Below are 16,061 nucleotides of genomic sequence, written 5' to 3' on the forward strand. Positions count from 1 at the left end.
GCCTTTGTCTTGTCTTAACCCTTTATATACCCCTCCTAACAATTCGTCATACGTAATTTGATTTTTTATTGAACATTATTATATTTTCTTATCACTTCCACAATTAATTCTTAAAATATATATTTTAAAAATATTAAATCCCAAACTTATAAGTTTTAAGTAAAGTTGTAGGAAAATAGAGTTATGATTTGAATTATCCATTAAGCTTAAAGATTCACAACATTATTTGAAAAAAAATATAGAATCTAAATATAAGTGTAGGCCTGTTTTCTATTCAAATTGGGTTTTGGATAAATCTTTTAGGCTTGAACTTAATCCAATCTAACTATTTATATAAATTTAAATATATGTTTATAGTAACAATTAAATATATATTATCTAACTCAAACTTAAATATTATCTAACCCAAGTCCAAACTCATCCTTAATATAAAAAAAAACCAAGCTTAAACCTAAACTAATCCTAAAACCTAATTTCTACAAAATTTGGGCACAGTTTAATTTCAAGAAACAAAGATTATTCCTTTTACTGATAAATGATTCGGTGTAATAGTAAGACACATTACACTCCTAAGGGAGAACGTAAGTAGGAGAGACAATTACAAACTTCGAACATGAATTATAAAACAGACATGCATAATATATATAAAAAAAAGACTATTTTTTGTTTTCTTAAAATATGGAAGACATCGAAAAAATGCATTTGATTGAATTTTTTAAGAAAAATATACTGAAAAATGAAAATATATGAAATTTATAAAAGAATAAAAAACTTAATAACTTGCTTTAAATCCATATAAGCATAAAAATATTATTTTTTAACAGTTTTTCCAATAATAAATTTAGTTCCTTTTCTATTATAGAAAAATAATTACGAGAAATGTTTTCATTATTGAAAACAAAATTTTATTTTTATTTATAAAATGTATATTTTAATTATTAAAAAAATAAAAAAAATCAATTTCTGAGAATAAAAAATAAAAAATATTTTGAAAAACCAAAGAAAGCATATATTTTTATTCCGTGATTTCTCATTTATTACAGTCTAAACAAATCTTGCTCAGTTGCTTGAAAGTTCAGCTTTCATTTTTGCTATCCGCCTATTGGTCCGAACTTTCGTCTTGGAATTGTAGGTCTGAGCCTGAGTTCAGTTGTTGCATTCAACTTATATCTGAAGCATTTTACTTCTTTGTTGTTGTTAAAGGGTTTATCAAAGTTGCTAGCTTATGTTGTATTACTTTATATTTATGACCATTGATCTTAAGTTCTTTTAGGTGTATTGGATGTTAAAGTTGTGTGGGATTGATCTGCATTCTTTTGGAATATGGATTGATATGTAATATTAATTGGATTTTTATGTATTGTTTTTCTAATTTGGAATCTGGAATTTGTTTTTCAGAATCCATGGACTGATGTGCAATATTAGTGGATCTTTATGAATTGCTTTCTCAAAATTAAATTAACATAATCACATTTTGATTTGAAAGTTCCATGCCTATAGATACTAGGCTTGCAGTAAACACAAACAGAAGAATTGCTTTGACAAAAAGCTCAGAAGAGACATCCACATTGCAAACGAAGTCGTATAAACAGTCGCCATCGGCAAACGACGCTAACAATCCTCCATCCCTCTTATCGGAAAGACAGACAGAACAATTGCAGAAGGCAATTAAATAAATTAAGTAATCAAAGTTATTAAAAATTACTTTTTATGTATATATTTTCACTTTTTGTTATTGTAATGAACACAGAGTCAACACACAACCACATTGGAAATTACATGCAAAAGGTAAAAACTAACGACAAGGAAAATATTAGTCAGAGGAAGTGATAAAAATGAGTGAAAATCCATCAAAAAAGAAAGGGAGGATAACTCATCTTAGTTTCAAATCCAAAGGCTCTTAGGAAGTTTTTCGGAGACCTGTTCGGTCAAAATATCTATCGGAATATGGAGAGGTTACTGCTAGAGTTTCATGCCAACCCAACAGCAGATGGTGGAGATCAGAGCTATGGGATTTCAAATATAAAGGTGAGAGTTTGGTGGTTTTGAACTAACTTTTTGGAGATCCAAACCAATAGGTAGAGAGAGGAGAGGAAGCGAAAGAGATTGACAACATTCGATCGGTGAAAGAACGACTTTAACGGTGGCGATGAAAACAACAGCGTTTGGTAGATTGCCTCCGCTTTGGTGGTTTGTTGGTGTGCTACGAGTTTTTTCCATGAGACTTGATGGAGTCCGATTGCCGAATTTTAGCCCAATGGATGTAATGAATATATACTACTTTAAAATTCGATAATAAGGTAAAAGGTTAAACAAATTAAATTAAGATGGTGAAGAATCGAGAAAAAGATGAATAAAATATACATAGAATAAGTGAAATTTATTAAAAATTAATTTAATTAAGTTCCCAATTTTCAAGATGAAAAGATTAGTCAAATTATGACAAATTTTTAGATGGGGTCAGACATGATTAGTCAAAATAGAACATAAAAATTAACTATCTCTTGGCTTTATAATACATTTTGAATCACTAAATTTCGAGTTCGGAGGCTTAAGTTATGACTGTTTTAATAAAAATTGCATGAGTAGAAATTTTTTTATGAGATTAGATATTATTACAAAAATTACGAGCTTTAGGATTTTAATTTAAGTTTAAATCATATTTGATTTTTAAACTTAATTGTTACTATATATGAGCCCAAATTATACACAATAAACAATCAGTTCAATCATTATTCATATTAAGTTAATAAAATTCTTAAATTTTCTTTTTAATAATTTCTCTTGAAATTTCTTTTAGAAGAAGTTTGATAATCTTTTTAGATTGGGTGATTTTTAAACTTTTTCTTACTAAGTTATTTTTCTTGAATGGAGAAATTAGAACTGTTTGTCAAAGCTCCTTAGAACTTCCACATGTTATCTTCATCTTCTTCCATTTATGTTCTTTATTGTTTTTATTCTATTTTGTTCTTGTTCAATTATTTAAATATTTGATTTATTTAATTATTTTTTTATCTTAATTATTTATTTTAATTTTTCTATATTTGACTTTGATTTATTTACGTTTGTATTAAGCCCCAAATTCTTTTTCATTCATCCAAAACTCTAGATAAAATCCGCAACTTAAATAAATTTACCATCTATTATGATGGAACCTCAAGAGGGGTTACCTACTACCTCGGTGATTCCAAGAGAAGAACCACCAGAACACATGCACCAGAGTGTTAAGAAATGGCTTAAAATTGGTAGTGGATTGTTGTTGTTGGTAGTGGGTTGTTGGTGGTAGTGGATTAGTGGATGGTTGTTGGTGTCCATTTTCAACCACAAATCTTTGCCAAAGTTTTGGACAATTATGTCCTTGAACTCTCTTATAAATAGAGAGGTTCATTAGCCATATTCATCATCCCAAACCAAGAGAGAGCAAAGCTTGTTCTTTGAAAGCTAGGATTTTAGCTTTCGGGTTTTCTATAGGGGTTGAGAGTTGTGAGGTTCTCGGGTTGTGTCTTGAGTGTAAAACACTTGTAATCTTCATCTTGTTATAGTGAAATTTCTTTTCGCCTCTGCCCGTGGACGTAGGCATTAAAGCCGAACCACGTAAATCCTTGTGTTCACTTTATTTTTTCGTTCCGGTCAATTTACTTGTAGTCATATCGGAGTTCTCGAATCGATCCTTTCCGCAACAAATTGGTACCAGAGCGTAGTTGAAGGAGTGATAATATTTTCTGAATTGCCCTGTGACTGCAGCTTTGTCTGATCTTTCACATCAGGAAGAAAATATTATCATTCATTCAAAGGTTCCAAATTATGGCTACAAGTGTTTCATCGACTAAGTATGATGTCGAGAAATTTACCGGGAAAAATAGTTTCAGTTTATGGCGCATCAAGATGCGGGCAGTGCTGGTTCAACAAGGATTGCTAAAAGCATTGTCTGGTAAAGATAAATTACCAAGCACGCTTTCGGAAGAGCAAAAGGATGACATGCTAGAAAGAGCACATAGTGCTATTCTGCTATGTCTAGGAGATGAAGTGCTACGAGAAGTAGCGGATGAGAAAACCGCGTCCGGTTTGTGGCTCCGGTTAGAGAGCAAGTACATGACGAAGTCATTGACGAACCGGCTCTACCTCAAGCAAAGACTCTATGCCCTGAAGATGGAGGAAGGTACACCTGTTTCCCAGCACCTGGATAAATTCAATTCCATTATCATGGATTTGAATAATATCGATAACAAAATCGATGATGAGGACCAAGCAATAATTGTTTTGTGTTCTTTGCCTCCCTCGTATGAGAATTTTGTTGATACAATGATGTACGGTCGTGATGACCTGACTCTAGAGGAGGTGAAAAATGCCTTAAGTTCCAGTGAGTTGAGGAAGAAAATCACTGGTAAGGTGGTCGAAAACAATGAAGGCGAAGGCTTGGTTGCTCGAGGAAGATCCAAGGCAAAGGGTGGAAGTTCAAGTAAAAGCCATCCTAGATCGCAGTCCAAGAAGAGAATACAGTGCTACTACTGTAAGAAGTACGGGCACATGAAGGTAGATTGTCCGAAAAGGAAGGAGAAATCAGAATCACAGGAGCAACAAAATGATCGTGCGAATGTAGCTGATGCAGATTCTTCAAGTGATGCCGAGATCGTTCTTGCAGTATCCGACTCTTACGCTGGTGGGAGATGGATTCTTGATACGGGAGCTACATTTCATATAAGTACTTCGAAAGATGCATTCTCAACATACGAGAAGCATTCTGGTTCAGTACTAATGGGAAATGACCACGCATGTCAAGTCATGGGGATTGGCACAGTTCGTATAAAGATGTTTGACGGTATTGTTAGAACTCTAACTGATGTTCGGCACATTCCAGAAATGAAGAAAAATTTGATCTCTTTGAGTACGTTGGACAAGAAAGGCTTTCGGTACTCTGCTGAAGGTGGAGTTCTCAAGGTATTCTCGGGTGCTTTGACTGTGATACGTGGTAATTTGGAGCGGGGCCTTTACTTCCTCGATGGTTCCTCGGTTACAGGTGTTGCGGGAGTGTCATCATCAGATGATCTAGATTCTGACACCACGAAGTTATGGCATATGCGGCTCGGGCATATGAGCGAGAGAGGCTTATCGGTGCTAAGCAAACGAGGATTATTGTCTGGGCAGTGTACAGGAAAGTTGAATTTCTGTGAGCACTGCGTCTTCGGTAAGCAGACTCGGGTAAAGTTCAGCACTGGGATTCACAAGACAAAAGGCACAGTGGATTACTTCCATTCTGACCTTTGGGGGCCTTCTCCGACAATTTCTAAAGGTGGTTACAGATATCTGCTTACCTTTATCGATGATTACTCGAGAAAGGTTTGGGTGTATTTTCTGAAGAGCAAGTATGAGGTTCTCATCAACTTCAAGCAATTTAAAGCTTTGATCGAAAATCAAACAGGAAAGGAGATCAAGCGATTCCGGACGGATAATGGCTTGGAGTTTTGCTCAGGTGAATTCAATGAGTTCTGCAAAAATGAAGGAATAGTGAGACACCGCACTGTTCGTCGAACACCACAACAAAATGGAGTTGCAGAACGCATGAATAGAACTCTCTTGGAGCGAGCTCGTTGCATGCGATCAAATGCTGGGCTCGGTGAAGAATTTTGGGCTGAAGCTGTTAATACTGCTTGTTATTTGGTTAACAGATCTCCGTCAACAGCTATTGAGCTGAAGACTCCTGAGGAAGTATGGTCTGGTTCTCCTGCTGATTACTCTGGTTTAAGAGTGTTTGGCTGCCCTGCGTATGCTCATGTAAATGAGGGAAAACTCAAACCGAGGGCGAAGAAATGCATATTTCTTGGATACGGCCAAGGGGTGAAAGGATACAGGTTGTGGTGTCCTGATCCGGTTTCGTCCAAGTTCATCATCAGCAGAGATGTGACTTTTGATGAGTCATCCATGCTTCGATCCACCACAAATTCCCGGGAAAAGGAGGAGTCAGATAGAATGGGAGATCACGGTGTTGAGAAGCAGGTGGAGTGTCAGGTGGACGCTCCAATTCCTACGGAAGGTACTTCAGTCCAGGATGATCAAGTTGAGGTGCAAGATTCCGATGAAGATGAGTCACCTCAAGAAAAACCATATAGCATTGCCACTGGAAGAACGAAGAGACAAATCAAACCAAATCCGCGTTACGCTAATCTGGTGTCTTTCGCGCTCAGTGTGGCGGAGTCCATTGGTATAGAACCTTCCAGTTATAATGAGGCTGTCACGTGTGATGAGTCGGCACAGTGGGCAATTGCTATGAGTGAGGAGATAGAATCTCTTCACAAGAACCATACTTGGGAGTTGGTTAAGCCGCCAAGTAACCAGAAGATAGTTGGTTGCAAATGGGTCTTCAAGAAAAAGGAAGGCATCCTAGGGGTTGAAACAACTAGATTCAAGGCACGATTGGTTGCTAAAGGCTTCACTCAGAAAGAGGGGATTGACTACAATGAAGTTTTCTCCCCAGTCGTAAAGCATTCTTCCATTCGTGTATTACTTGCCATGGTGGCCAAGTCTGATCTAGAACTTGAGCAGCTTGACGTAAAAACGGCGTTCTTGCATGGTGAGCTCGAGGAAACAATCTACATGCGTCAACCAGAGGGTTTTACAGTTCCTGGTAAAGAAGACCATGTCTGTCTATTAAAGAAGTCTTTATATGGATTGAAACAATCCCCAAGGCAGTGGTACAAGCGGTTTGATAGCTTCATGATTCAGCATGGTTACACAAGATGTGACTATGATGCTTGTGTCTATCATCGGAAGCTCTCAGATGGTTCGCACATTTATTTGTTGCTGTATGTTGATGACATGTTAATTGCTTCCAAAAACATGTCGGAAATCAACAAGTTAAAGTCGCAGTTGAGTGGTGAGTTCGAGATGAAGGATCTGGGTGCTGCCAAGAAAATTTTGGGCATGGATATTCACAGAGATCGCAAGGCGGGCAAGCTTCGTGTGTCGCAGAAGAACTACATTGAAAAGGTTCTTCAACGCTTCGGCATGGATAAAGCGAAAACTGTGAGTACTCCGTTGGCACCACATTTCAAACTCTCTGCAGAGTTGTCACCACAATCTGATGAAGAAAAGCAGCAAATGTCTCACATTCCATACTCGAGTGCAGTTGGAAGCGTGATGTATGCAATGGTTTGCACTCGTCCAGACATTTCACATGCAGTTAGTGTGGTCAGCAGATACATGAGTTGTCCTGGCAAGGAACACTGGCAGGCCGTGAAATGGATTCTCAGGTACTTGAGAGGTTCTGCAGATTTATGCTTGGTATATGATCAGAGTGACTGCACTAGCAGTGTCACGGGCTATGTGGACTCTGATTATGCTGGAGATCTGGACAAAAGAAGATCTCTGACGGGTTATGTTTTCACTTATTCTGGAGGAGCCATTAGTTGGAAAGCTGTGTTACAGTCTACCGTAGCCTTATCTATGACTGAGGCGGAATATATGGCGTTAGCAGAAGCAGTGAAAGAAGCATTGTGGATGAAAGGTCTAGTAAGCAGTTTGGGTTTACAACAGGATTTCACTGTTGTATTTTGCGATAGCCAGAGTGCCATACATCTGACTAAAAATCAGATGTTTCATGAACGGACCAAACACATTGATGTCAGATATCATTTTGTTCGGGAACATGTTACGCAAGGTGACATTGTTATCAGCAAGGTTGCTACCGAGAAGAATCCTGCAGATATGTTAACTAAGGTGATCCCTGCATATAAGTTCAAGCATTGCTTGGACTTGATAGGTATTCGGGATTGATTAGCACCAGAGAGGCGTTTGGAAGAGGTGATCCAGTTCGAGGAATTCACTATGATGTTCAGCTTGGTAAATTTCAAGCCAAGGTGGAGATTTGTTAAGAAATGGCTTAAAATTGGTAGTGGATTGTTGTTGTTGGTAGTGGGTTGTTGGTGGTAGTGGATTAGTGGATGGTTGTTGGTGTCCATTTTCAACCACAAATCTTTGCCAAAGTTTTGGACAATTATGTCCTTGAACTCTCTTATAAATAGAGAGGTTCATTAGCCATATTCATCATCCCAAACCAAGAGAGAGCAAAGCTTGTTCTTTGAAAGCTAGGATTTTAGCTTTCGGGTTTTCTATAGGGGTTGAGAGTTGTGAGGTTCTCGGGTTGTGTCTTGAGTGTAAAACACTTGTAATCTTCATCTTGTTATAGTGAAATTTCTTTTCGCCTCTGCCCGTGGACGTAGGCATTAAAGCCGAACCACGTAAATCCTTGTGTTCACTTTATTTTTTCGTTCCGGTCAATTTACTTGTAGTCATATCGGAGTTCTCGAATCGATCCTTTCCGCAACAGTATTGTTTTATCGTAACAATTAGTAATTAAAATATATAGATATGTAATTTTTATCTCTCCAAAAGAGTGGTGCTTTGAACATGATAATGTTTTAACCATTTATCTTCAATGCAATGCAACATTTAAGGGTTTTTATTTATTTATTTATTTATTTTGAAGAAATTGCAAATTATTTCATTGTCTTCAACTCTTTCCCCCATCTGAATCTCTTAGCATTTATTTTTTGAACAGTTTTGTCACTGAAAATGGCGAAACATTGAGCTGGAATATAGATTTTTACGAGGTGGAAGATAAATAGTACACCCCTTGACTTGACCACGCCAATGACATTCAAAGCACCCTCAATTTTGCAGAAAAGTCCACGAATCCAGAAATTATTTTTTAAAATTAAACTGTAATTTTATTGCAGAAATTTTACCGTTTATTATATTAATCCCTATAAGTATTGAGTGAATTCTAACAGGCTGGAAATTTAATGGGTACTTTGAAGAGAAAAAATTAGGACATACTAACTTAGAGCAAACCATATATTCCTTCTTCAACAACCATAACATTATTAGTAACATAAGTTGGTAGCTGTCGGATTCTCTGAATTGAATTGAAGCCGACCCTTTTCTGCCATTTTCATAAAGCTCAAGCAATCGTGAAGTAATTACTTCCGATACTTACAGGTGAATTAAGAAAAAAAAAATTTAAATGGATTGAAATTGAATTATACAATTTCATAGAAATATTTTTGATATAATGCTTATAATTACTCATATATCCTTTGTAACCCTTAAATAGTATAAGAGGATAAATGTACTTGAACTTATGTCTTTTTACACTAATAATAATGCTCATACCAATCGAGTTAAGACTCAATCGGCCAAGTAAAACAAAATTTAATAAGTACTTTATAAAATAGAATTGTTTGTTTAAGCAATCGATAATGATGTTTATAATCATATATGTATATAACTGAGAACCCAATGTTCCATGAACAATTATAATTTATAAACCCCATAGAGAAATTCAAATAAAATAATCAATTTTTTAAATAAGTTTGAAATCAAACATTTCTATCTCACAAATTTAATTAACTCTCCTAAATCTTTATGTTCAAAAAACGCAAAAAAGAAAAACCCCTAAAAACTCTTCTTCTTTTTTAAGGCTCCAAATAAACAGGTAAAAGTGCACTACTTTTAGACCTTCTACAATGACCAATAGAAAAAAAAGATCTTCTCACTCTATTACTACTACAACCAGCTTCAATGGGGCTAACCTCACTCACTTGCCGGCCACCGTTCAACCTTATAGCTTCTTGTACCGCTAAATATAGCTGTCGATCCGCCGATGAATCCATTGAAATTGACCTTCTTATTGGTTGAATCACAAACTGTTCATCTTTATCTCTAATATCAATACATTCATCTCCCATACTACTCCCTTTACGGTACTTCCTTGTTTCTTTTTTCGGCAGCTCAATCTTCCATGGCGAAGCCGACACCGGTACGGGTATTGACCCATCCCCTGTTTGGTTGTTGTTAGTTATTTCAATCACAACGAAATCTTCATCGCCACTAATGACAGCTTCGTTATACGGATTGGGATCTCGTGATGTTGAGCTCAGAGCAATGATGGGGTCAAGTTGGAACCGATCATTAGATATACATATACTCGTTCGACAAAGTGGACAATTAGCATTGTTTTGAAGCCAAGCATCGATACAATCTATATGGAAAACATGGCTGCAATTCGGAATTATTCTTAGCTTCTCGTCTTGGTTGAATTCGTTCAAGCAAACCGCACATTCACAACTCTCTCCTTCATTCTTGAATTGAAATATCGGGATTTTCCTTATCACCGATTCATCGAGTCCTTTACGTTGTTCCGTTGCCGGCGAATAAACCATTAAAGTGTCTTCGGGTCGTCTTCGTGATAAAGAAAACCGTCTTAAAAGATCAATCCTTTGCCAATTGAGACAACATTTGATGACGAAGATGTAATAGCTGAGTAATAAGAAAGCTGTTGCTAAAATTCCTAAGACAGCGATGGCTATGATAGGGAAACTTGTATCAGATGAATGGGAATGTGAGCTTAAGATTGACTTACCTGGACTTGTGATTGGTGAAAGTGGTTGTGAGGATTGGATTTTGGTCACAAGATCCATTTAAACACACGGAAAAGAACAAGTTGTTCAAAGTTCAAGCAATGCAGAGAAAAGGGTTTATTTGGATCTTCAAAACAAATCAAACATACAAAGGTTTACACATTGAAAGAGGAGCAAAAAGGGGGTCAATCAAAGAGACATGTGAAAAGGGAAGAAGATGGAGAAGAGAGGGGGAAAAGAAAAGAGAAAAAACCAGGCGGGCTATAAATGAGGGAGGTGTTAGGGACAAGAAAATGGGTACATTATATGTTGAATTAAATGGATTTTTTTAAGGTAACTAAAAGTCCCTATATTATTGTATAAAGTTCATTTTAGTCATTTTATTAAAAATTGTTTCAAATTAGTCATTGTATATTAAAATTTTATTAAAATCACAACATTATTACAATTTGTCGTGAATTTGAATAAAATGTATTTTACCCAACTGATTTACCCATATAAAAAAGCTCAACCATCTTAAAAAAAATAGTGCACTTTTTAATCATCTCTTGCTTAAAAAATACATAATTTTTTTGGGATAGTTAGGTTATTTTATAAGCCGGATCAAGTCATGGGTAAATTAGTTGAGTATTATATATTTCATCTATATTATCTACAATTTAATAATAAATTATAAAGATGTCATGATTTGGAAAAAAATTAATACAGGAGAATTAATTTAGAGCAATTTTTAGTAGAGGGACAACAATGAACTTTACATAAAAATATAGGGATTTTTTATAAACTTTGACCAATTTTTGAAAAAGGAAACTTTATTTTAAGGGAAAGTAATTAAAAAATAGGGTCTGAAATGTGAGTACGTAGTTGGTGTGAAATTTTTCTATCAAGTTTCCACGACAAGTTTTCTGGCTTGGAAAAAAAAAACTTGTTTTCAGACTTTCGGTGTATCGATTATTGTGAATTAAAAAATAAATTATTTTTTGTTTAATTAATTAATTAAGTGACAGCAGGTACGGGGGAATAGAAAAATTGGGGGACTAAAATCGAAAGGATTGGCCCACTACTTTGAATTATAGAGTTTGACATGTATTAAGCTTGGGGACCAAGAATATGGGTAAAGTACCTACTAAGTCTCTTTATTGTAGCGACTAGTTTGAACTAATCCCTATATTAATTAATTAATTATTAGGATATTTATGGTTAAAATATATTATTCAGCTAATGTTTTTAAAGATTTTTTATTTGAAATATTTCCTTTGGAATTGAACTGACAAATGAGAAACATAGTTTTATTTATTTCTTTTTGCTAGTCCATGGATTAAATTAGGTTTTGATTAAATCTATTTTTCTTGACATAATGTTTAGGATTATCTATAGCCTCTCATCAACCTATAAATAGGAAGATAATGCGTTTTAGCACACTCGAACCCACATCATCCTAATTAGATATAAACTTGTAAAATTAAAATAAAGTTTGAGATAAGTAATTAACGAATAGTAGAAGAAAAAAAAACCTTCGATATTTTTGTTCACATTTCAAATGCTTAAACTAATAATTTTTATTTATTTAACATTGCTCTTTCTAAATAAACAAACAAGCAAATAAAATTGTGATGATTAAGGCTACCCAATAATAGTAGTAATAATTGAAGCAAAACAATTAATTGGAATCAATAGAAAAGGTTGGCATTTATCAAATTAATTTGGGATGTATAAGTATAAGGATTAATGCTTTTTCTAAGAAGTCCTTGACTTTTCATACACACTCATATTAGTTTTGTCAATCATCATCAATCATAAATAAAGGAAAAAGAGTTTCAAAAGTCACATGCAAGCCATCAAATATTTCTTTATAAACAAAATTGTCACATCAAATTAAAATTGAATTATTTTAAAATTTTAATAGATAAAAAAACATTAAAAATTGAATAAATTTTTTTTAATGCATGCGCTTCAGCGTATTCGAACCTATATCCTCCTACACTAACAATTATACTAATACTAATTAAATTAAAACTCAATCTACAATTGAATAAATCAATTAAATTAAATTAAAAATTAGTATTGTATGTTCATATATGCAAAGACAAGCAAGTTTCAAAATCATAAGATTTGAACTCTTGCATTTAAGTCAAAGGATTTTCTACTTCTAACCATTATTTTTTACACAATCGAGATATGATTTGCTTAATATTTTAAAGACATCTTTATATAAAACATTTTGATATATTTAAATATTTTATAAAAAATTAATTGTTGATTAATGAAATAAAATAGAATAAATTGGTCACCTTCTATAATCAACCTTGTGTTTACACCATAAAAATTAAAAACTTAAGCGACACGGTTTGGGAAAAGTTAACGTTCAAATTCCAAATGTCCTAAAATAAATTTAGACATTTTAGTACACAATAATAATACTATTATTGTTGGAATTAAATCGGTTAGATTAAAAATTCAAACTAATCTTGAAGTAAATCACTCAAAACAAATAAAAAATTATTTTTATTTATAATTATAGGACCGATTGTTAGATAAGTTGAATCGGGCATCAATGATTTGATCATCAGATTGGCTTTTAAAACATTGACAATAGCCCTCTCTACAATGGTACTTTTATAATAGCATTTCATTATAACAATCAATTTTGTTGTACAGCCTATTTTTATATTTTATTTTTCTTCTTTTTGTAACAACTTTCTATATATAACATAACAATTAATAAAGTATTAAATATACTCTTTATTAAATTTGTTTTCTATAACAATTTCTTATCTCAAATTTTAGTAAATTAATTTTATTTCAAATATAATAAAATTTAATTAATATATTATTTCATTAAAATATTTAATAAATGTAAATAATTTTTAATAAAATAAAATTATATTTGTAAAATTTATTAAAAGATCATCTAAATCTCAAATATTGTTATAGATATGTAGTAATTTCTTTTTTGATAACCTTCAAAATTTTGATAAACAAATAAAATTATTATTAAAGAGGACTAACAATGAGATTCAAGTCTTTACAAGTTTGAAAAATTAATCCATTTTAACATCTTATCTTTTTTAATTGGAAAATAAAATTGAAAAAACAATGGTCAACAAGACCCTATAAAAGGGACGTGTAGCGACGTAAAAATTTTGGTTTGGGGTCGCTAAATTGTGGCGATTTATTAGGAAATTGGAAATTGAAATTTGGTTTTAAAATAAACCGGAAGTCGCCACCGATCCTTTTTCTAGGTGTGATCGGACACCTATTAGATTTTTCTTTAAAAACGAGGAAAAGGCCGAGTTAAGGTCTACGTTAAAAGTCAGAGAAAAATTAGGGTTCGGGAGTCGGTTACGCGCGAGGAAGGTATTAGCACCCTCGCGACGCCCAAAAATTGGTATCTCCTAAACACGTGTTGTCTTGACTTTTAAAAATACGAGTTCAATATTAAAATTTAGTCGTGATCCAATTAAAAGAGGACGAGGGATTTTAGTTTATTCCGGTTTTTGAGAAGGATATGCCGTTTTAACACGAGTCAATTGACGTTCACCCAACATAGCGATGAACTCGATGACTTAATGTTAAATCGGTACATTTCCTTGATTATTGAAGTGAATAAGAAAACATGGATAATTTTTCGAAATAATGTGAAGCAAGCTGATATGAAATAAACATAAATAAATGGAAGAACTATAAACATATTTGAAACAAATAACAAATATTACAATGATATTGGAAAATAATAACCGCGCATGCAAGATCAAATGCAATGTTAGCATTGAATACGAGAACGTAAAGAGAATACGATGAATATACACATGAAAATAATTAAGAGTATATATGTAAAATATGTATATATAAATATTAATGGTATTAGAAAGATATATAAGATAATAAAAATATATAACTAGTAATGTTAAATATATATTCATAATATTTACATATGTACATAAAATAAATATTGAGGAACACATGCACCTAAAGAACATATATATACCAATATATATAATAATATTATGAAAGGGAACGAAACAAATAATGCATAAGATTAAAACGAAGTTTTGAAAAATTATTACCTATATACATATATAATAAAAATGGATATATGAAATGACATGAGAAATATACGTATGAATTTAGTATACAAAACTAACAATTAAATAGAATCATATACATGCACGGTATTAAAATGTATATACATACATAATAATAATGTTGGGACGCCTATTAATAATATTACATAAATATATACATATATGTATAATAATGATGAAAATAATAATAATAGTGAAAATAAATAATATAATAATAAATATAATGTAAAAAAAGGAAAATAAACGAAAAAGGATTAAATCGGAATAAGAACAGAATTTCAGGGCGAATTTAAAAAGAAATAAAGAAATAAATGACTAAAATGGACACGCGTGAAAACAACGAGGACCAAAAGTGCAATATTCTCTATTACCAAAACGCAGCGCAGCACGGAGGGACTAAATTGATGAACGGGCAAAACTCTGGGGCCAAATTAAAATATTAAAAACCTGATTGTAAAATAGCAAAAATGCGGAAGGGCCGATCGCGCAATTAGCCCTTCCGCTTTAAAAAACACGCGGACCCTGGCCGGACGGGTCGGGTCGGATAGGTCGGGCATGGTCAAAACGACGTCGTTTTGGGGCTTAAGTGTAGCCCCTAAAACAACGTCGTTTTGGAGGGCTATATAAGGCCTAAAATAACCAAAAAAAATCATTTGGGGAGAGGGAAAGGAAAAAAAGAAGAGAAAGGGAAGAGAGAAGGGAGAGAGAAGAGAGGGGAATCCGGCCAGGGGCCGGTCACCGGACGGCCACCGGAGGCTCGCCGGCGCCGACGCCGGCCACCGCACGCGGTGGCCGAAAAAGGTAAAATTTTTTTATTTTTTTTGTTATTTATTCTATTATTTTATTATATTTTTTGATATATATATGTGTATGAAATCGACCAAAAAACGAAATTAAAATAAAAGAAAAAAAACAATCACCTTAGGTCGGTTCTGATTTTAGCTTCTGATTTGTTGATCTTGGTGTTTTTTTGTTTGTCTGAATGCTACTTCTATCTTTAAACACTGATTGAAATCACTATATTGACTCTGAAAATGGAGTGTTTTATTTCTTGTTTTTGTGTTTTTTCTTACTGCCGAATAAAAAAGAAGAAGAAGCCCCCTATATTACATTCGGATCTGGCCTTTATAGCCATTTCTACACAACATTTTTTAAGTTACTTGCCATTGCTCCTTGTCGCCTGCTCTGTCTTGGTGCTTGCTTCACTTTGCAGGTGTCAGATGACCCTCAGAGGCACGGTGGCGTACGTGGTGGCCGACATGGTGGCATAGAGAGCTGGGCCGCCAGGGTATGGGGCTGATGGCTGGTGTCAGAACAAGTGGAAGCCGAAAATGGGGCCAGGGTTTTGGTTGTAGATGGGCTAGTTTAGGGTTTGGGAATTGGGTACGGGTAATTTGGTTTTGGGCTTGCCGGGCCATTGTAAAAAAAACTATTTATTGTGGTTTATTTGTAAATAGACTGGGCCAAAATTGGCCTATAACAGCTGCCCCTCTTTGCTCATTATCGTATAACGAGAATAGAGCAAAGACATAAAGAGAGGTCAATTTTGCTCATTATCGTA

General features: G+C 34.0%; 1 protein-coding gene across 1 annotated transcript; it reads right to left on the reverse strand.

Annotated features, from left to right (window-relative positions):
• Window positions 1-9,342: 9,342 nt before the first annotated feature.
• Window positions 9,343-10,696, reverse strand: LOC121220974 (RING-H2 finger protein ATL16). The gene has a single exon (XM_041101157.1). The coding sequence runs from the start codon at window positions 10,473-10,475 to the stop codon at window positions 9,471-9,473; it is 1,005 nt and encodes a 334-aa protein (XP_040957091.1). The 5' UTR covers window positions 10,476-10,696; the 3' UTR covers window positions 9,343-9,470.
• Window positions 10,697-16,061: the final 5,365 nt, after the last annotated feature.

Source organism: Gossypium hirsutum, chromosome D09 (genome assembly GCF_007990345.1).
Source record: "Gossypium hirsutum isolate 1008001.06 chromosome D09, Gossypium_hirsutum_v2.1, whole genome shotgun sequence".
In the NCBI taxonomy this organism is placed as follows: Eukaryota; Viridiplantae; Streptophyta; class Magnoliopsida; order Malvales; family Malvaceae; genus Gossypium; species Gossypium hirsutum.